Source organism: Terrapene carolina, unplaced genomic scaffold (assembly GCF_002925995.2).
Source record: "Terrapene carolina triunguis isolate 2854851 unplaced genomic scaffold, T_m_triunguis-2.0 Scaffold96, whole genome shotgun sequence".
In the NCBI taxonomy this organism is placed as follows: domain Eukaryota; kingdom Metazoa; phylum Chordata; order Testudines; family Emydidae; genus Terrapene; species Terrapene triunguis.
The window spans coordinates 28,446,273-28,468,076 of record NW_020664447.1 but is presented as its reverse complement, the minus strand read 5'-3'; the positions used below and the strand labels follow the sequence as shown (position 1 = coordinate 28,468,076).

Below are 21,804 nucleotides of genomic sequence, written 5' to 3'. Positions count from 1 at the left end.
TTTTGGGTGAAAACTATGAGAGAACAGCCACTCCACTCACCCCAGAACAACCAATAGCCCAGTGGGATACTCGGGTTCAAATCCCGGCTCTGCATGATTTACATCCCAGATGAGCATCCAAGCCAGCTTGCTTATTGGTTATTCTGGAGTGAGTCTCTCTATCTTGTTTTGACCAGAAATTCCACCTGAGTAATCTTCCCAACTAAAGTCATATGTTTCCATAAACACTTTTGATTTTGACTTATCGGCATTTTTCAATTTCTTATCACTGCATCTCAACTGCCAGTTGACATTTTAGCTCCACTAGAACTTCAGCAATTCTCTCTCAAAGGACACAAACCTCAGGGTGACAATTTCAGGGGCTGGGGGCAGGAGCAGAGAGAAAGAGGGACTGATGATATGTCATTCTGCCCTTCCTTAGAAATTATGCATGTATACATACCCACATTTGGCTAAAATCCACCCAGCTGAAGTCAACAGAAGTTGCACCACTTATGCCAGGGCTGAATTTGGACCAATGGGGAAATGTTATTCACAAGCAAAAAAAAAAAAAAAATTGTGTTCATATGTTTGTGTAAGACAAACATTCTCTCTGAGCAGTTTGGTCAGCAGTAGCTAAGAGAGCTCTAGGACATTCCACAGGTTAGTTTGTCTCTAATGTGCAGAAGGCCTGAGTGTGCTGCTTTGTGTGTCCAATGCTGGGATAGCCTCAGGTGGCTGGAAGCACTTGGCAGCCTGGTGCTTGCTGCAACAGGTTGAATACAACAGTGAGGTTTTGCACCAAAATAGAACAGCACCTAGAAAAACAAAAGGCTCTGCAAACACAAGGGCCAGAATCTAGAACCTGTCTGCAGGAGCATCTCCCTTACTCGCCCTTGTCTCTGTGACCCTCTTGCCTCGTGTGTACATTTGAGCTAAAAGCTTCAGACATGCATTATGTATCAGTGTGAAATCTCTCTCAGGCAGCTCTGACTCATCAATTTTTGAACAACTTGTACATGGACTTGATTTTATCAAGCACCTTCCCCTGATCCTACTGCCTTGGGAACCACACCTCTCCTCAACTCCTGCATGGATATTCCAGCCTCATAGGGATAAATTTACAGATTATTTGCATTTCCATCAACTAAAGCCTAACTCCCTCCAGACTCTTGGTTCCCACACTTTCAAACTTTCCAAGTTCATCTGGTGTGGTCTGTAACAAAATACATGCTGGACTGTATCTGATACCATATGGACCTCACCACACCCACTTAAACAGGTATTTTATTGCTAGTGGACTTGGGATAATAGGGAATGGGACATATGGAACGTCACCACACCCTCTTAAACAGCAGTTTGACTTTGCTACCAAAACATCCTGGATTGCCTTGAACAAGGGAGCATGCTATTCCTCACGAGATGGTTACACTTAACTATCCCTGCCTCATAGCCCTATGTTACTTCCACCCCATCTATTTCTCAGATTCCCGGTGTAAAATAAAATAATAATAAAAGTAAATAAATAAAGCAGGCGGGCTTAGAACTATCTTTGAGAAGCAGAAAAGTAATAACCATGAAATTGCCTGCACTGCAATATAACCAGAACACTAGGGACAATATTCAGGCTTGGTGTAACTCCACTGACATCAGCCTGGATAGTCCTAAATTAAAAAGAGATTGCACCATTCACATACCAAAAAATGGTCCAAGATCTCGCCTCACGTGACTGAAGTTCTAACTCTCATAAGGATTGAATTTCAATTAGTCTCATAGTTATGGGGCCTGATTCTCCACTCCATTACATCAAGTTCATACTGGCATTGCACCATTGACTTCAATGGATTTATTCCTCGTCTTCTCTAGGATGAGCGAGGGAAGGATCAAACCAGTTGACTCCCAGAAGGGAAGCATGTGCTATTATCGAAGGAGGAATTTGGGAAGGGGAGGGGTAGGAAAGGAAAGGAGAATTTAGCTCAGTGGAGTCTGTCAGATCTCCAGGGATACTGCCAGCTTCTCCTTCCGCCAGTTTAATGTTCATGTTCTGGTAAAATTGTGCTATGGGGCAGCAGCTGTTGGTGCTTTTGCAAGGCTCTGTAAGTAAGATATGATTACAAAACACACTAAAAAATCAAGATTTAAAAACAATCAACAAACTCCGAGGGAGAAACAGAAGGTTGTACTTGATAAAAACAAGAAACAAAACAACAGAGCTCTGTGTTCAATCACGTAACTGGGAATGTTTTCCAGTAAGAGATAATGGCAGGAAACCCTGCAGGATCAGTTCTTGCGGCAGAAGTCAAAAATGGTTATTTTAGTGGTTAAGAGTTTATAAACAGTGCATGATGCTCACACAGATTTTAAGGTTTAACCCTGTCATTTAAGGGAAAATTGCTCAATGAAGCTTTTAAATCTGGGACTTCTAAGAAGTGGAGAAGGATGTATATTGGTTCAACCACCTATCTAGAGATGCAATGGAAAGTCCACCAAGCAGATCTCAGCTGGGAGGTTTATATCAACTGATAGGACTCTATTATAGATACTCTACCCTGCACGTTCTCTTTATTTGAAATGGCCCAGTAGGCAATCTACTCACAAGTTCATTACTTGCCCTGATGTCTACTCATATGGCTTGTAAAATACTGGTAAGGGCTGCTTAATGATTCCTATGAACAGAGTAAGGAAAATGTTCCTGTTCTACATCAGAAGAGAATGGGCGGGAGCAATCCGTGGTTTGATGTGCATGAGTATGTGTTGTAATGATTTGGCTCATACGAGGGTGTACACATATTATGGCCTTCTGCTAGAAGGAATCAAAACTCCTCAGCTGTGTCTGATGGGCCCTATTACTGTAGAAAGCTGAAGGAGATTCTCCTCTAGCTCAAGTGGTAGACGTGGGAAGATTAGCCTTCTTCCCCTTCTGCTGCCATGAAGTTCTGAGAGACCATAGTGGACAGAGGAGTTAAAAGTGCTCAGTGGCCACAGCTTTGGTACAATATGAATGTGCATCCCTGAATGCAGCCTGCATTCAGGATAAACAGGCATATGTCCTTAATACACACGTGTAAAATGACATGCCCTCTCAGTTGGGCCTGATGCTACAAGCACAAAACTCCAGTCCAAGCTCCCTGTTTGCTGCCGGGTGCAGTTTAAGGTGTTGGGGACAATCTTTAAAGTGTGGGACCTGTTTATTAGAGAGCCTGCCTTTTACCTCACATCCTATCACAGCAATTAAGATTGGCAGGGATGCTCTTGCTGATAATCCCTGGAGCGGAATGCACTGGAACAGGTAGAACTGCTTTCTCAGCTGGGGGCCCTGCTCTTTGGAACTCAGTGCCCCTGCAGGTCTGACAAACCCCAGACATAGTTTTTATTCATTTAGAACATGGCTAATTTTGCTTATTTCCTTTTGTGATAGCAGTGCCAAGACTTCTTCCTCCACTTGGAAGATTTGGGATTTTGTCACGTGGCATTTAGTGAACTTAAACAGCAGGAGATTGCCATGGGAGAATTTCCCCAGTGTACAGGGAAAATCTTTGCTGGCACAAAGTGGCAGAGGCATCTCCCTATCTCCTGTACTTCCCTTCTGGGGAAAGGAAGGAAGAGGGTGTTGCAAGGAAGGAGAGGGGTGTGGTAGAGAGAGACTCCACTATACCCGATTCGCAACTAGCATAAGGTTCTTGAGGGACTGTGTGTCAGTGGCATAAATTAAAACTGGCCTCTGCACCTTTAACTTATGCCAGAGTTGGGCAACAGAGAGTCATGCCCCCATCTCCACTGAGCCCACACAGAGATTGGGTGCAGGGGAGAATCGAGTTGTCTGCATTTCTGACTGTATTAAAGTGCTTTAAACACTACTAACTATGTAACAGAAGAAAGGCTGCGATGAGACATGGTCACATTGATCCAGTATCACATAATCACTCTCCCCAACAAAACACCATAGCCCATGCTCTCCGAGGACACTAGAATAACAGAGGACACACTGGGACACTTACGAAAAGCAGGAGGCATTTGTTCTCACGGACAGCACCACAGCAGCCGAGAAAGCCCAGCAGGAAGAGCATTGCTCCCATGGCCAGCATGATGTATGCCCCCGTGAAGAGCAGAGGATTGGCAGCCACAATCTCTCGAAATCCTGTAGGATCCACAATGACCCAGATCCCAACGCCCAGCAGGCAGGCCCCTCCCAGCTACCATGGGGGAGAGAGCAGGAGAGGAAAAGAGGAGAGAGTTAATAATCTGATGACAGACTGGATTCTTCAGCAGATTTTGTCCAAAGAAGTTCCCTTCAAGTGCTCTTGCTCCACAGCCAACGTTCTCTGAAAAGCATGTGACTCCGCTTACGAACGGTGCAGTCTCCACAGCTCTTTCCCCTCGTTTTCCCATTACTGGGAACACATACAGCAAGCAGTGTCTTTGTTTCTTAAAACTTACCATGTCACCTGCACCAGCTGTATATTCCCTGCCTAAAGTCACAAGGCCAAGTCCTCATCTCCGTGCAGAGCCTGACTCCCTAGATTTACAGGGGAGGGTTCCAGTGGGGGAGGGAAAGGAATCCTTCCCACAACAGCTATTGTGTTTCCCCTACATGGGAAGAAACAGCCAGTGATTACACCAGCCTGGACTAGAACCTTATTCCTTAGGCGCTACAAACATCGGTCTTGTTAGCTGCTAGCAGTAGTATCCTCTCCGTGGGCTCACTGCCAGCTGAGTCAAACTCTGCACTGGCTAGCTGAACATGGAGCTGTACACTTTTCAGTCAGGGTTAATACAAAGCTGAAGAGATCTTCTGCATCATGGCAACTTTTCCAAAGCACAGCAGGTCCTGTCAGCTCATCTAAAGGGAACACCAGGGAGCTAGAGACTGACAGAAACTTAGTGATGTGGCACGGTGGAAGAGAGAGCATGCAGGGGTAGAGATTTCCAGAACACTTACAAATATGAAGAAATTGAAAACAAACATCAGGTACTTCATGCAGCTCAGACAATCCCCCTCCATGGTCTCCAGGCTACTCGATCCAATTATTCCTGCAAAACAACAACGCTTCCTTAGCACGTACTCCTGTTACCTGAGTGACATAAGCCAGTTTCCCCTTCTATTTCCCCAAGGCCCTATGCAGTTCATTACACAGAAGGGCTCATTTCTTACCTGAACAAGGTACCATGATACAGGCTAATAGGAGGTAATGAACACTGCTAATATCCGGTATATTCTCCCCAGAGTATGGGGGTTGGAATGGGGGAGGGAAGGTGAAGATTGCAACAGATCGAAACAATCCCTTGCTCATAAAGCAGAGCAACAAAAATAATCCTTGTGCAAATGAACCTTCAGCCCTTTGTCCTGCCAAACTCCCTACCAATACGTGGGGCACTGTGCACATCTGACTACATGGCCTAAGAATCCTAAACTAATCAGCAAATCCTCAGCCATATCCTCCGCAGGCATAAATTGCATAGCGCCGTTGACTCCACACAACCATATGGAAGTGGAGCACAGGGAGTGCGGTGCCCACTCAAAGGGTTTGCAATGCCTGTATCCCATGAAGCTCCATCTGTATAGGATTATTCTTCAGAGGAAAGGGAACAGAGATGAAGAAATGTTCCTGGCAGATTTTAGAAGCTAAAGGAGAAGTGGGAGTGGGGATCTTAGATCCATGACTATGAGGATCAGCCTGCAGGATTCACAGATCAGCAGTAACTGGTCTGGCATCCACGGATTCCTTCCTACAGCCTATTTATTCAGGCTGGGGGCAGAGGGCCTCATTCTCTGTTAGTGTAAATTGCCATAGTTCCACTGAAGTCCTGGTGCCCCACACGCTGTCCTGCACACTTCTGTCGCAGGCAGAGCCCATGGACACAGATGTGGCAGGATTTGTTCGTAAAGGAAAATACAAACACAGCTGAACTGGTTGTGCACCTCCATGTGTGAAGTAAATTGCAAGCTCCTTGGGCAGTAATTTATTATTATTTAGCATTTACACTGCAGCAGGCCGAGGACTCCCTTGTAGCGGTTGCTGTTAGAATACAGAGGAAGACAACCCCTGCCCCAAAGAGCTTTCAGAAGTGGTCCCCAAATCCGTAATGGAACCTGTCTGCCCCCACCCCCACCCTCCGGGAACCGTGGTCGGGAGCCGTGGTGAGGAGGGGGGCCATGGTCGGAACCTGGGCTGGGAGTGCAGCCCATGGTCAGGGCTGGGAGCAGGGCCATGGCTGAGGCCCAAGCTGCAGCTGGGCCAGAGCAGGGAGCAGAGCAAGGCTGAGTGGCGCTCCCTTCCTGCTCCCCCAGCCCCTGGGGGCTGGCCCTATCGTGTCCCCTGAATGTTTCTCACAGGGGAGCATGCCCCACAGTTTGGGGACCAGTGGCTTACAGTGTGACAAGATGATTGTGTCTCCACGTAGGTGGGTACATCACCCAGCACCCCAATGGCACAGGCAAATAATAATAATAATAAAGCTCCTATTAAGGCCAAAAACATTACAGTTGCTACAGCTCATGGAAGTGCATGCACATGTGTGCAAACACATGGGTGCACAGTTTTACTTGGCTCCCTGAAGTACACTCCTAACTGGAATGGAGCCTATAGATTCTTTACCCTTCTCTGCTCCTAAAAAACCGGCCTCCAATTACCTACTATATTTGAATTGAACCTGTTGGTACCCCCACAACACACATTATCCAAGGTTTTGAGGAACAATTTTCACAGACCCAGCGATAAATCCTGTCCTTTCGCTCCCTTGTTGTTTTTACTAATCCTCAGAACTTGAAGCTGCTGTATTGCCGCACCATGGTCCTTCCCTCCGTGACCATGGTAACTGATTTGCTTTAGCAAAGCTGCTCAGAGAAGCCCTTGACAGGCTGCTCTCCCAGCAAGGGGCTGCCTCAGGTAAACAACAGAGTTCACACAGTGTTTTTGTTTGCTGCACAGCATCTGACTACTTAAAAAATTAAATTAGTCCCTTCCTGTCTTTGTAGAAGAACAGGGACTTCTGCAGTGTACACTCACACGTATGTATGTATACACACACACACACACACACACACACACACACACACACGTCTGAAAAAGCAAAGGTGCTACGGCACATGCACAATTCCTTTCTCCCTGGATTCCTGTTATGCAGGGAGTGGCATGTGGCCCTGTACCACCCTGGGATTTCTCCTACACTGAGAGAATCTTCAGGAGACCAGTTCAGTTAGCTTTATAGCCTCTTTGTGTTGCTTGAGCAACACACAGAAGCTGTGGTGGCCCTGAAAATCAGGGGCTTAAAAGATTGATTTACTGACTGCTATGGAAAGTGATTCTTCCACTCAACAATGACTGATGGAGTCTCACATCAATGTCACTGTACAAGGATTCAGCAGCTGCTGTAGGTGAGCATGTATGTGCAAGGTCAGACCAGCGCAAGAACTGCGAACACAGTTACATGTGGGACAGACAAGATTGCCTGTGTCCATTGCAGGCTGTTGTATTCCTTGCATTGTGCTATCCATAAGGTGTTAATGGACCTTGCTTCAAAGCAGTTAATGGAGACCTGATGCCACTTTGCTCTGTCATGGGCTGTTGCTTCTCAGTTGCTGGTGTCAGCCTGAGAAGTTTTCGAGTTTGACTTCAGTGTGTCTTTATATCATTTGTACTGGCTACCATGAGACCGGGTGCCTTACTTTAGCTGACCAGGAAACATGGCCTTAGGTATTCTTGAGTCAGCCATAGGAATGAGATGCCAGACCAACGTAGCTGAGCTTTTATGAGCATGCTTTGAATGCCAGACATCCGACAACAATTAAGGATTTAGATATTGCCAATCTTGTTCTACCATTTGACCCTGCAAACAAACCAAAGACAGTGCATATGGAACTGATCAAGTTTCCTAATGTGGTGGCAACATGTTGTCCATGTCTCACAACCACACAAAAGTGTTGTGAGCATGAGTGCCTGATAGACATTTAGCTTAGTGCTTATTTTAACACCCCTATCATTCCATAGGCGTGACAGCATTCCAAACGCAGACCTGGGCCTTAGCTGTGTAATGGGTAATCTCATCAGTTGTAGCATTCTGTGACCACATATTCCCTAGGTAGCAAAACTTCAACATGGGGTTCATTGACTTAGCGAACTGTGAGGGACCATCGACTCTTTTGTTCATCTTTGGATGCTCTGCAAAAATGTCATTTCTGCCATTCGGTCCTTCCATGATAGGATGATGGCCAGAGTGGTGGAAAATGGTGAGATATCGGACCCCTTTCCAGTCACCAATGGCACCAAAGAAGGTTGCACGCTGGCTCCCAAACTTTTCCATCTCTTTTCTGGCTATCCTTATGGATGCATATCATGACATTGACAGAGGAGTATCTATCCAATTCCACACTGATGGGAAAACTGAAAGTACTGTACCAATCTTTGCCCAGAGATGTGAACATCTACCCAGTTATTAAGATCAATGATGCTCCCCTCAGGACCATGGAGACGTTTTACCACTTAGCACAATAATGGCTTAATCCCTAGAGCAAGTGTGTGTGTGTGGGAGGGGAGGGGCAGGGATAATGATGGGTCCATGTGGGTCATCTAAGGTTGCAAGGGTGAGGTTTAAGATTCCCAGGGGGGTTAGAGCCCTGACTCTGGATATCATGGGAAGAGGTATTCTTGGGCAGTGTAGGAGGGAAGGGAGTAGGGGAATTCTTAGGTTCATTAGGAAGGAAGGTAAGCTTTCAATTCTCTTGAAACTCCGATGTTATGGTGCTGAGGGCCACAAGAGAGATAGATTAGATAGATTTGCCATCCTGCCACAGGACATTGGTGCTTCAGCAGCCCCCAGACTGAATGGCACACTGAAGTACACATCACAGCACAAAGTCATGATGCTGTGACACAAGTTATGAAGAAACATCACCACATCATGCAGGCCCTGAAAATTACCAGGGAACCCTTTAATACCTTGCAAGTTCAACACCTACCCATGCCCTCTAAATTATGACGACTCCAGAAGAAAAAGAGATAAGGGGGAAATCAAACCTCGCTGTATTATAGCCACAGCCACTCTACTTTACAAGCATCTCTGTCACAGCACAGACATCATCAGAAGCATGGCCTAGTGGTCTAAGCACAGGACTGGAACCAGGAACTCGTGAGTCTAATGACAGTTCTAATATTGACATGTTGAATAGACTTGCGTAAGCCACGCCACCTCCCTGTCTCACTTTCCCCATCTATATTTACCTACTGCCCGAGAAGTGAATTCTTCAGAGGTCTGCTGATTTATTACAGCCAAGGATCTAGCCTATTCTTCTTTTAAACCTAAACTGACAATTCCATACCTTTCTCCTAATATATTTATGCCCATTCTGCATGCAATAGCATTTTTTTGCTGAGTAGGGCAGCCAGACTCCGTATCTAATGAGTATTCAAGACTTGAAAACATGACTGCCAGGGCCAGCTGTCACATGAAGTCAGAACAGGCGGTTGCCTACGGCAGCAAACATGTTTAGTGACTGAGCTCTGACAGGTGGATATTTTCTAGTTTGACTAAGGCAGCCAACACCCTCAGAGCTGGTGCCAAGTCTGGGCTCTGAACTCACCTCTGCAAGTACTCAGTACCACCTGGCTTTACAGACAAAGCAAAACAACAAAACCAAGAGGGCCAACTTGGCACTGCTGCGAGATGGGGAACACACAGAGTGTGACTTTAAAAATTCAAAAAATCCTTCAACTCATCATGTTCAAACACATACGAATCGGCGGCAACAGTGCAAGGTCTCTGCTGGTGAAGCCATGAACAGAATATATCAGAGCCACCATCTGTCTGTCATTTGAGATCAATGCAAATCCTTCAAACACCATCACCCCACTGAGAAAGGATCAGTGTTGGGTTCAGGTTGCAGTTCTACAACCTGCAGTTGCAGAGAGCCTCAAACTCTAACTTACAGAGCCCTTTCAAATCTCTGTTACAGACACCAATCTGAAAAGAGCTCACCATTAAGACCCCCAGGGTGTTTGTCTGCTTGGAATGCTCCAGCAATGTAAATCAACCATAATCCTGGTTTATCCAGACAGGTAAGATGTGTTTACAACTGGTTTGTGTCACCAGAGAGCACACCACTGAGCCTCTGCACTTACCCACTGTTACAACGCAGTGGTATCTGCAGTACTGCTCTGTACTTAAGTAACTGGGGGATTTCTAATTACTCCATGTGGTAACTGCTGACTTTTTGATGACAACTACTGTATATTGACTGAAGCTGAAGGTTTTTAGTGGAAGATAATTGATTATAGGTTTCTATGATAAAAATCATGGATATTAGAACTACCGTCAGTAATTTGACTCACTGAAAGTCATTAATTTTTTAATCATACACAATGCATTTTGAATTATTCCAAATTTACACCAATGCAGTCAGAATCTGGCCCCATGTTTTATTATAACCCATAGAAATGTCTTAGTTTCCTAAATATACAAAAGGTTCAGTTCTGCGGGTTGGGAGAGGGGTTCATATTACATGATCCTCTAATTAAGCAACAGACAGATCTCCAAAAGTCAATGTATAAGAGACACTTTCCTTAATTTGCCCAAACTCCAACTCTCCCATTTACATGACACTTTTGCCTTTATTCAAAATGTAGTTTCATGGTTTCAAAGTGTTTTACTTTTATGTGCTTGCTACTTTTTTTTCCTGTCTCCCCCTCTAGGAACTGTATCTTACAATGTGGTGGTAAAGCTCACAAAGAAGCAGACTAGCCAGGAAACGTGCCCCAGGTGTTATAACTACCTTAGGCAAAAATGCACTGCATTTGAAATACTGAAATTTGTTCCATCTCCCTCCCTCCAGCTCCACATGTCCCTCTGTCTCACATCTCTTCTTGCATGTCTCACCACTACCTTAAACTTCAACATGACCAAAAGTCAGCCCCTATCTCTTCCTCTGAAAATCTCCTTCCACACTCCCATTCACTGTCACAGTCCTTCCTATCACTCAAGTCTGTAGCCTGGTGTTCAGCTTCGAACTCGCGCTCTCTCTTGCCCTGCAGATCCAGGCCACATCCAAATCTTCCCGCTGCTTCTTCCTCCACAACATCTCTAAGATCTGCCAACCCGTCAAAATTCTTATTCAGGTCTTCATCATCTTCAGCCTTGATTACTGTAACTTCCACATCGTCCCTGTGAGTCCATTCAAAACACACGTGCACAGATCATTTAGTAGATCATTCCCCTCATTAATCCCTCTACTGGCGCCCTCTGTTTCACTACTTCAAATAAATTCAAGCATGCACACTCATCTTAAGGTCCTTCGGAACTTGGTTTCTCCCTGCTTCTCTATTCATCTCTTATCACACTGTCCCGTACCTTGTGCACCCATCTTGTGAAGACATCTCTGTACTTTCCTCAAGCATGAATACCCTCCCTGAACTGTTCCATAAGGCCACCCTTCCCTCCCCTTTTAAACTCTTCCGCAAGACTCTCATCTGCTCTGACTCCGATAAAAATTAGCCTATTACTGATGGCTTAAGGTGTGCGTGGGGAGAATTCACACCTATTTTACATATTTGTACTCAGTTTAAAAACTACAAATGTATCTATGCAACTACAAATCAGTTCCTCTGTCCTCCACTCTTCACATGTCACTCGTCTCCTTAGATTGTAAGGAGCATGTATGCCCTCTGCCTTCATGTATGCTTGTGCAGCACAATGGTGTCTTGATAGGGATTGCGCCCTCCAGGTGGTATCAGCAGCTCACGAATGAATATTCCAAGCCCGTCCCCATTGCCGTTTAGCCTTTGAAGGGAATTGGACATTATGGGCCAGTTTCTCTCCTGAGCTAGTGCCCCAATTCCCAGAACCAGCCCTGGCTCTGATGCCTCTTGGAGTTGCTTCCAGGCAGCTCTAAGGTACATTACTAATGTAGGATAAGGACTTTACATCAGTGGGGGATTGATGTAGTACAGGGTAGCTCCAACATATCCCTACCCTAATGACGGGCCAGGCATATCCCCTTTACCCAGGTGTGTGTGTGTGTGTGTAGGAGGCAGGGAGGGAGGCCCAAAGGCACAGCAACTGGATTCAGCACATTTGCACCAGCAGGGAGTTCCCCGCTGAATAGGAATTCTCTGTTACCTGGCTCCAGCCCATTTATGCCACCTTAGTAGCACGAAGTGGGCTGGATATAGTTAGGGAATCCAGCCCTATGACAGGTGAATCTCTCACCAAGAAAACACACTATAACCTGTTGATACCTTCCATGAAGCTCTCTTATGAGAACAGAAATATTCCTCTCGGAAGAACAGCAGACACATACATAATAGATGCTGGAGAAAGCCTGTTGTGTTGCAGAAGAATAATTTAAAAACTTCACCTATATAGCTCTTGAGGCTTCAAGCACAATTTCTTTTCTGACCTCTAATGAGCAGTGCACTTCATATATCTTTTATTGGCCAAGCTTGTCCTATAAGAAAGAAATATTCAATTACTGGAACAGTCAATAAAAAACAATCATGTTGAATAAACCATTTATAAAAACATACCATCCTGATGAATACACTTCGTCTAATTGCATCCTTAATTTGGTGCACATTAGCAATAATGAAAGGCTTTTAGCACCCTGCAAAGCATCCAATTTCTTTGGGGTGGTTTAAATATCCACAGACCATATCTACATGTATCTATACAAACCCACACCCACTACACACACCCACCCTACAACAGTATTAGATTTAACAGCAGCACCACTTTCAGTATTTTACAGGATATTTATGCAAACTTTAATCTGCAGTAACTTTACAGGCCATTTACTGGGAAAATGAAAAAGACAGAGGAGTAGCTGTAGAATGTCTCTGTATAAAGTGTGGTCTAGTTATTAGAGAAGCAGATTGGGATTTCTGGGGTCTAGCCTTGATTCTGCAAATGACTTTTCATGCGTACTTGGGCAAATTACTTCACTTCTCTGTACCTCAGTTTCACCATCTGTGAAAGGGGGATAATGATACTACTAATTATTGTTAAATGCTTTGAGATACTTGAATAAAAGGCCTTATAAAAACAAGTGTATGCAGAAAGACATAGACCTAGTCAGACATGCAGATACTCAGACTTACATAGTAGAGCTGTGCAAATAATTCACAATTAACAAATTTCTTCAGTGAATTTAACCTTTTCATGTCTGCTCACGTAGTATCTGCAAGCAGATCACAACTTCCTCTGATCTCTTAATTGTTCAAATGTAAGTAAACATCTTTTGCACAGGTGGGGGTGAGACTACAGTTATGAAAACAGGCTTGTTTTACTTTCACTTCGTCTGTTCACCCTCTCACCTGTTGCATCCATCTGTTTAATCTGGTCAGAATCTGAGATCGTGAGCGCTCTGTGGGAGGGATTGCCTTTTATAATTGTTTGGATAGCACCTACTGCAATAAGACCCTGATCCTCAGTCGGGTCCTCTAGGCCTCACTGTAATTCAAATTAATCTTTTCAAAATTGTTTTTAGTCTGTGGCTTGATCACAGATTTTCTAAACCCAAGATCAGCTGCTTAGCTGTGAGTGGCCAGATAAATCATACAGGGCTATTTCCTGTTCCCTGACTGGATGAAGGTGCATACTCAAATGTGCAAATTTAAAATCGGTTTTCCACAAATACTTGTGTACATGACTTTGAGATTTGCCTTCTGTGAAGGTTTCTGCCAGTAAACTCTATCATTTAATACTTGTGGAAAGTGAACACAAAAGGGGTTCAATGTGGTTGAAGCAAATTCATTTTAAAATCAAATATTCACATTCTTTTGCATTATTCCCTCCACTTTCACACACACTCTCTCTGTTCCTCAGTGGCTCACACACACTCTCTCTTTTCTTGTGAAGCTCCATCCTTAATGCTGCACATGTTTGAGTGGCATACTTCTTCACACTCTCACTACACATGTTGCCAGAAGTACAGGGGTAGGTGCCGCTTGGCAGAGAAGATGGCTCTAACTTTTAGTTTGGAGATGTCGCTATGCTATATAAACCTATCATTAAGAAAATAATGAGACTGATAGGATTCCTATTCCTGCTGCGGATGCATATAATTATACTGCTATAAGTCTTCGGAGGCCTGCGTGGGAGGGGAAATTTTATTTTTTCTTAAGTCACAATATTTTAAAGGAATTACAATACTACACAGAGGAAAAACTGAGATGTGTCAGTAGATAGCAGCAGGTGCTGTGGCACTAGAAATGAAAGAAAGTGATAGATGACAGACAAGAGCCAGGCTCCACCTTCACTCTGTGGTCTGGAAGAGCAGAAAGTCCCTGCCAAACAGACGCTTTCAGGTTAATCGCTATGATTTAGTCATTAAGGCAAATTACAGCAAGTGTAAAACCACAGGGCCTAACTGAGACTCAAGCAGGAAGAGATTTAATTAGAGTTTCTGGGAGAAACACGGGGTTGTCAGAGTTATAGATGATGCCAAGCCTCCTTGTTTTGAAGGCTCGATCCCAAGGCCACCCTGCCTCATCTTGGTGAGCGCATACACATTAGATACACTGTCCTATCATGTCACACAACTCCTCACACCACTGCAGCAAGTTTCTCTGATCTGCTTCCCTCTCACCCCCAAACCTTTCTTTTGAGCTCAGTTCCCTGGAAGGGTCTTTGATTAAGGCAGAGGTGGGCAAACTACAGCCTGCGAACCGGATCTGGCCCACGGGATTGCCTTAGACTCCCTGCCCGTCCTGGCCCTGCGCCGCTCCCGGAAACGGCCGGCACCACGTTCCTGCAGCCCCTGGGGCTGAGGGAGGAGGGGAGGGGAAGCAGAGGGCTCCGCGCGCTGCCCTCGCCTGCAGGCACCACCCCCAGCAGCTCCCGTTGGTTGGGAATGGGGAACCACGGCCAATGGGAGCTTCGGGGGAGGTACCCGCAGGTGAGGGCAGTGCGCGGAGCCCTCTGCTCCCCCACCCAGGGGCCGCAGGGACATGGTGCTGGCCACTTCTGGGAGTGGCGCGGGGCCAGGGCAGGCAGGGAGCCTGCCTTAGCTCCGCTGCGCGCTGCTGCCACCCCGGAGCCCCTCAAGGTAAGTGGGGCTGGGCTGGAGCCTGTACCCCAAACCCCTCCTGCACCCCAACCCTCTGCCCTGAGCCCCCTCCTGCACCCCACACCTCTCCTGTACCCCTCCTGCACCCCAACCCCCACCCTGAGCCCCCTCGTACATCCCGCACCCCTCCTGTGCCCCAACCCCTTGCCCTGAGCCCCTTCCTGCACACTGCACCCCCTCCCACACTCCGCACTCCCTGCCGCACCCCAGCCCTACATTCATGGCCTGCATACAATTTCCCCACCCAGATGTTGCCCTCGGGCCAAAAAGTTTGCCCACCCCTCGATTAAGGAATCACTGCAAAACTCATATATTAAACCCTTTGTGATGCTGCACTCTATGATTTTATGAAAATATGCTAATGTAACTGGAATATGCTTCATGCAAAAGGTCTTTTGTAAGGTATCATTACAAAGCTTATAATCTACTGAGTGTGGGCATCCTATTTGTATAAAGGTATCACTCTTGTATCTGAAGCTAGAAATATGAAATATAACTCTGAGGGCCTATTGTAATTATACAAAGTGTGGGCCATTAATGGTGGTTTGGAATCTTGATGACTCCCATTAACCAGGACAATTGTCTGCAGATGGCTCTGTTTTACTTGTAAGTCTCCCTGTATACCTGTGTGCTGGCAAGTGGGTAATGAAGTCTTACAGTGACATGTGATCATGTCACCTGAACTGGAATCCATCTTTAACCTGGTGTCTTTCCATTGAGAAGGAGCGGGTGGGAACCCAGAGAGGAACAAAGGATTCCCGCCTTATGCAAAAGTTATATAAATGGGTGGAACAGAACAAAGGGAGGGAGCCATCATGAGGAATCCCCTAGCTACCACCTGAGCTGGAACAAGGGCTGTACCAGTGGAAAGGATTGTGCCCAGACTAGGAAGGCATCCAGTCTGTGAAAGAAACTTATTGAAACATCTCTGAGGGTGAGATTTTATCTGTACTCAATTGTATTACTGTATTAGGCTTAGATTTGTGTGTTTTATTTTATTTCACTTGGTAATTCACTTTGTTCTATCTGTTACTACTTGGAACCACTTAAATCCTACTTTCTGTATTTAATAAAAAACACTTTTTACTTATTAATTAACCCAGAGTATGTATTAATACCTGGGGGGGGGGGGGCAAACAGCTGTGCATCTCTCTCTATCAGTGTTATAGAGGGCGAACAATTCATGAGTTTACACTGTATAAGCTTTATAATAAAATAAAAAAAGATTTATTTGGGTTTTAGACCCCATTGGGAGTTGGGCATCTGAGTGTTAAAGATAAGAACACTTCTGTAAACTGCTTTCTGTTAAGTCTGCAGCTTTGGGGCACGTAATTTAGACCCTGGGTCTGTGTTGGAGTAGACGGGCATGTCTGGCTCAGCAAGACAGGGTGCTGGAGTCCCGAGCTGGTAGAGAAAGCAGGGGCAGAAGTAGTCTTAGCACATCACTTGGCAGTTCCCAAGGGGGTTTCTGTGATTCAACCCATCACACCCTTTTATTGCCACACCCCTTGGAGGACAGTAAGAGAGCCAGAGCAAAGAGCGAGAGGGGTCAGGAGTGTGTGGGAGTGGCTGCTTTGGGGAATGGGCAGTAAGTGAAACAAGAAACCTATGAAGATCACAAGGGTGGAGAAAATAGATCTGGGCCATGTATAATTCCATTGATTCCTAGACACTTCATAGAGCAGGGTTAAAGACCAGGTGATTGGCTTTTGGGTCATGCGGTGACAAGGCATCCTGATCATCAATGCAGCCAGCTGTTGCCAGTCCTTTTCCCCCACCACATGTGCTGTCTGTGCAGAATGTAGGGAAATGGATACACACACCAGGTCCACATGCCCCTTCGAGGGGCAGGCAGCAGCTAGGGGTCATGTGCCTTCTGGATGTTTGCAAGAGGTCAGTGTCAGTATCTCCCCATGGAAAAGGTAGGGGAGATATTTTGGTGGATCTGGGCCCAGTTTAATCTTAAACCCTCACTAACTCTGCCTGTCAGGAAAGCTTCAAAGAAAAGGTGAACCATATGGTATTTTGATAGTATTGGAGCTTGCATGGGCCATCAGCCCCATGCATTATCCTGTAACTGTAGCCACTGTATAAATAACTAATTGCACTGGAATTTTATGGCGCTTATATAGCAGAGTCATCACTGTGATATGAAAACATTACTGCATGTAAATCCAATTAGATTCCAGAGTGCCCTGTGTAAGTACAATTGGCCCCCATGGAGCAGCGTTGAGAGGACTGCACAAGGCCATGGAACTAGATACTAAATTACAGTCAATCTAGCTCCTCTTTAGTTGCATTAAAATGCAATTGTCACTATAATACAGGCCCATTTCCTGTGACAACTGCCTCCCCTTGCAACACTGAAGCCAAGTGAACTTGCTGCACTGCCTGATGGCATTTAACTGCTCTGCACAGCTAATTTTGTGAGGTCCCTAGGAGCACACTGATGCCTTAAAACATTAACCTGATAGACTCTTCTTAAATATTAAACACCACCCCAATCCCCCTATGATTTTAATTGAAACTGAGCTACAACTAAAGCTGTCCTCACTGTTTCCTTCACAAGCACAGCACTCTGGGCAACAGCTCAGCAGGCCTTGGTCTCTCCTGGTTCCTTTCTACTATTAATCAAGTCAGAATTCTGCAACAAAGTGACCATGTAATGCCCTGTCCCAGAAACTCTTGTCACAAGTGTTCCATCATTTGGATTGAATCATTAGGGAACATGGGGAAGGGAGAGTAGGGGCTGGGTTGGAACACTTAGGGGTGTGTGAGTAATAAATAGCAGCAGCTCTGGAATATAAATAATATGTATAATTTTTGCTTTATGTTTCCAAAGCACTAGGGAAACATCAGCTAATCACCCCAGCACTCGTGCTCAATGCTAGGAAGCCCTGAGTGGAGTTTAATAAACAACAGTGATGCCTAGCTCTTACATAATACTTTTCACACAAAGATCTCAAAGTGGTTGTCACAGAGCATGCTCCCACAGCCCTGCATCTCACTTTGTAAACATTCCTGTGTAGGCTCACCATAGTGTGCTCTATTTAAAGTAGGTCTTCTACAGCTTGAAGCTTCTGCCTATATTGTTCTGCAGACAGACCCATCCCATCTAAAATGCAGTGTTGCCAATTCTCATGATTTCATCATGAGTCTCCTGATAATTGTTTTCCTTAAAGCCCCAGCTCCTGCAATTAAATGGATATGTGATGATTTCAGTCTTCATTCTTAAAGAAAAACTATGTTTCAACCCCTCGCAGCTGTAGAGAAAGCTTCAAAATAGGACCCCAGTGCACCCTAAAGGTTCAAAAAGCAGAAGGCAAATAAAAAGAACAACAGATCTATTATTTTACATAATCTCATGATTTAAAAGCCAATTTCATGATTTTGGGGGAGCCTAACATTATTTTTCAACACTTGTGGTTGGCAATACTGAAAATGGCCACCTTTACAGCATCATACTCAGCCATATAATTAGCTTACGCTTCTCTCGAGAGGTAGGAAGTCAATCAGAAGGCCAATGCCCTCTTCTCCCAGCCCGCTGCTGAAGCCACCCTCTTAAACTATAACAAAAAGGCAGCAGGGTCATCTGTTGGGCTCATTTTGCACTGTCCCAGGCCTATCATTCTGTTATCATTCCCTATTGGGGGGCACACCAGCTTCTCCAAGAACTGTTGTTGCACCTCTGATTGGCCTAAAATCAACTTGCCAGGACAACAAGGACTGTCTGTCCTGCTGCTGCGTCTGTTGAAATTCCTGTAGAGCAGGGGTCGGCAACCTTTCAGAAGTGGTGTGCCAAGTCTTCATTTATTCACTGTAATTTAAGGTTTCGCGTGCCAGTAATACATTTTAACATTTTTAGAAGGTCTCTTTCTATAAGTCTATAAAATATAACTAAAATATTGTTGTATGTAAAGTAAATAAGGTTTTTTAAATGTTTAAGAAGCTTCATTTAAAATTACATTAAAATGCAGAGCCCCCTGGACCGGTGGCCAGGACCTGGGCAGTGTGAGTGCCACTGAAAATCAACTCGCGTGCCGCCTTCGGCACACGTGCCATAGGTTGCCTACCCCTGCTGTAGAGTTTTCTGTAACTCCTTTTGCTGTTCAACTACCCCGTGCACAAGTTCTTCCATGGTGCCTGCTCCACTGTGCCTTCTGGGTGACTTTCCTTTATGGCCTTTCTCCTACACCAGAAGGGGAATATCCCAGACAAGCCCTGACTTTTCACAGGGTATGCTTCACCACACCCTGCATCTCGCTTTGCAAGCAGTGCTCACACCTATGTAGGTTAACCACAGTGTGCTTTATTTACAAAGTCTTGTGCAGTTTTGTGTCCCCACAGACTAAGTCTTTCCTAGGGTGACCATATTTCAACAATCAAAAAAGAGGACAGTGGGAGCTCCGCCCTAGCCCCGCCCCTGTCCTGCCCTGGCCCCCCCCCCACCCCCCCCCCCTCCCCCCCCCCCCCTGCCCCCCCCCCCCCCCCCCCCCCCCCCGGACCCCCCCCCCTATCTACGCCTCCCTGCTCCTTGTCCCCTGACTGCCACCTCCTGAGACCCCCCTAGGACCTTACCCCCTACCTGTCCCCTGACTGCCCAAAACCTTACCCACACCCCCACCCCCTGACAGACCCCCGGGACTTCCACACCCCATCCAACCACTCCCTGCCCCCTGACAGACTCCCTCCCCATAACACCCGACCCATCTAAACCTCCCTGTTCCCTGACTGCTCCGATCCCTCTCCCCACCCTTTCCCCCTGACAGCCCCCCTCCCAGAACTCCCAACCCCCCTGCTCCTTGCCCCCTGACTGCCCCCTCCTGAGACCCCTCCCATCCTAACTGCCCCCCTAGGACCCTACCCCCTACCTGTCCCCTGACTGCCCAAAACCTTATCCACACCCCCACCCCCTGACAGCCCCCCCCAGAACTCCTGACCCATCCAACCCTCCCCCTGCTCCCTGTCTCTTGACTGCTCCCTCCAGAACCCCCCTGCCCCTTCTCCGACCCCCTGGCCCCCTTACCGTGCCTCTCAGAACAGCGTGTCGGGCTCCACGCGGAGCCCGACATGCTGCCACGCTCCCCCACAGAGCGCATAGCCTGGTTCCCACCCTCGCAGAGTGCTGCTGAGCGGTGCGCTGGGCAGCAGGGGAGGGAGAGCAGGGGGAGGAGCTCCAGACTGCTGGAGGCCCGATGCGAATGGCCGGCGATCTGCAAATGCAGGGAGGGGGAGGAGGGGAGAGAGAGGAGGGAAGAGGAGGGGGGAAGCGGAGGAGGGGCTCTGGCTGCCAGAGCCCTGTGCGAGTGGCTCGATCCAGCTGGCTGCCCTGTCAGCTGTGCCGCGCTCTGCATGGGGGGGGGGGGGAAATCCAGACATTTACAAATTCCCCCCAGATGCGATTTTTAAACGCAAAAAGCCGGACATGTCCGGGAGAATCCGGAGGAATGGTAACCCTATCCAAGCTTCATCCTATTCCCTAGGTGCAGGGCAAGAGATAGCGGGGAGACCTCACCGCTCTGAGATCCTGGGTTTCTTTGCTCTTCCTTTTCCTCGCACCTTCCCCCCCACCCCCGGTTTCAACCATCCCTAACTGATGAGCAGAATCCCCTTATTAACTGGTTAATAACTAATTAAGGACTGGGTGATCTCCCCAATTCAGCCCTTGCAGGGAAGCTTACAGCCTTAGGGTACTCCCACTCTGCCAAAGTGCCTTACAAAAGAAGATAAATATCATTATCCCCATTTTACTGATGAGCAAACTTAGACACAGAGAGAGGAAAGGTCTTGCCAGGTCAATGGTAGACTCAGGAACAGAACCAGGGACACTGACATACAGTACAATACCCTACTCCCCCAGACCACATTGATGCCAGCCCCAGGCCCACTGATGTTTCTGTCCTTTCCTTGAGAAATAATCTGGCCCATTCATTACATTTTCTGGAGAACATTTTCTTTTCATAGAAGACATCTATTTAGCTATCTAAATATAGATTTAGATCCTAACTTTGGGCACCCAGGTTTGAAAATGTTGGCCTTCAAGAACATACCAAATTCACCCTGGGTGCAAGTTACTAGAATTGCATCAGGAGTGAATTTGATCTAAAGGCAACAAGACATGACATATCATAATTCCAGGTACTCCTGGCTGCAGAAATGCTCTGTGTGCTTCCTAGGGACTCCCAAAACTTAGAGCGCTTGACATCACATGCAAACGCTCTTCCACTTCTTCTGTTAGCCTATACAGATCTCACTTTTATAGGGACAGACTCCTTGACACTCTCCTCTGCTTCCCTTCCCTCTAATGATTCAGTCTTCTTTGGTTTGGAGTAAATGCCTCAGTATCTTGCCGAGCTGATGACTGTTTGCAAGATGCAGTAATCCATCCAAAAAAAATATATAGGGCAGTTGCCGTGGCAACCTTGTGCACCACAAACCATGAATTGTAATCTCTTAAGTCCCTGATACTTTTCAGGCCAGAGGGAGGGGAAATCATTGATTTTTAAGACAAACAGGCAATCAAAAGGGAGTACACTACGAGCCACAGACTCTTCTGCCTAGCATAGCTATGCAAATGCCCTCTGCCCTCCTCCCCTCCAAAAGCCTCAAATAAACAGACTCATTTTCTGGCAGGGGTTTTGGAACCCCACGCTCTTGTTACCCGCTTTAATACAGAACAGTGCTACAGAACAGGGTGGTCACTTTTTGTTTTTAATGGTTTCCACCAGGAGGAGGTAAAAACAAACACCATTTATGATGGAAAGCTGTGT

General features: G+C 46.3%; 1 protein-coding gene across 2 annotated transcripts in view; it reads right to left on the bottom strand.

Moving 5' to 3' along the window:
• The window catches only part of TSPAN18 (tetraspanin 18), a 181,136-nt gene that overhangs the window by 27,924 nt on the left and 131,408 nt on the right, over nucleotides 1-21,804 (bottom strand). Inside the window, exons 3-5 of one of the 2 annotated variants that reach the window (XM_026651236.2) lie at nucleotides 12,326-12,415; nucleotides 4,919-5,010; nucleotides 3,978-4,172 (exon numbers count right to left, since the gene is read on the bottom strand). In XM_026651236.2, coding sequence (XP_026507021.1) covers nucleotides 3,978-4,172; nucleotides 4,919-4,981 — 258 coding nt within the window. In that variant the 5' untranslated portion in view covers nucleotides 4,982-5,010; nucleotides 12,326-12,415. The remainder of the gene's footprint in view (nucleotides 1-3,977; nucleotides 4,173-4,918; nucleotides 5,011-12,325; nucleotides 12,416-21,804) is intronic. The other variant, XM_026651235.2, reaches the window with a different exon arrangement.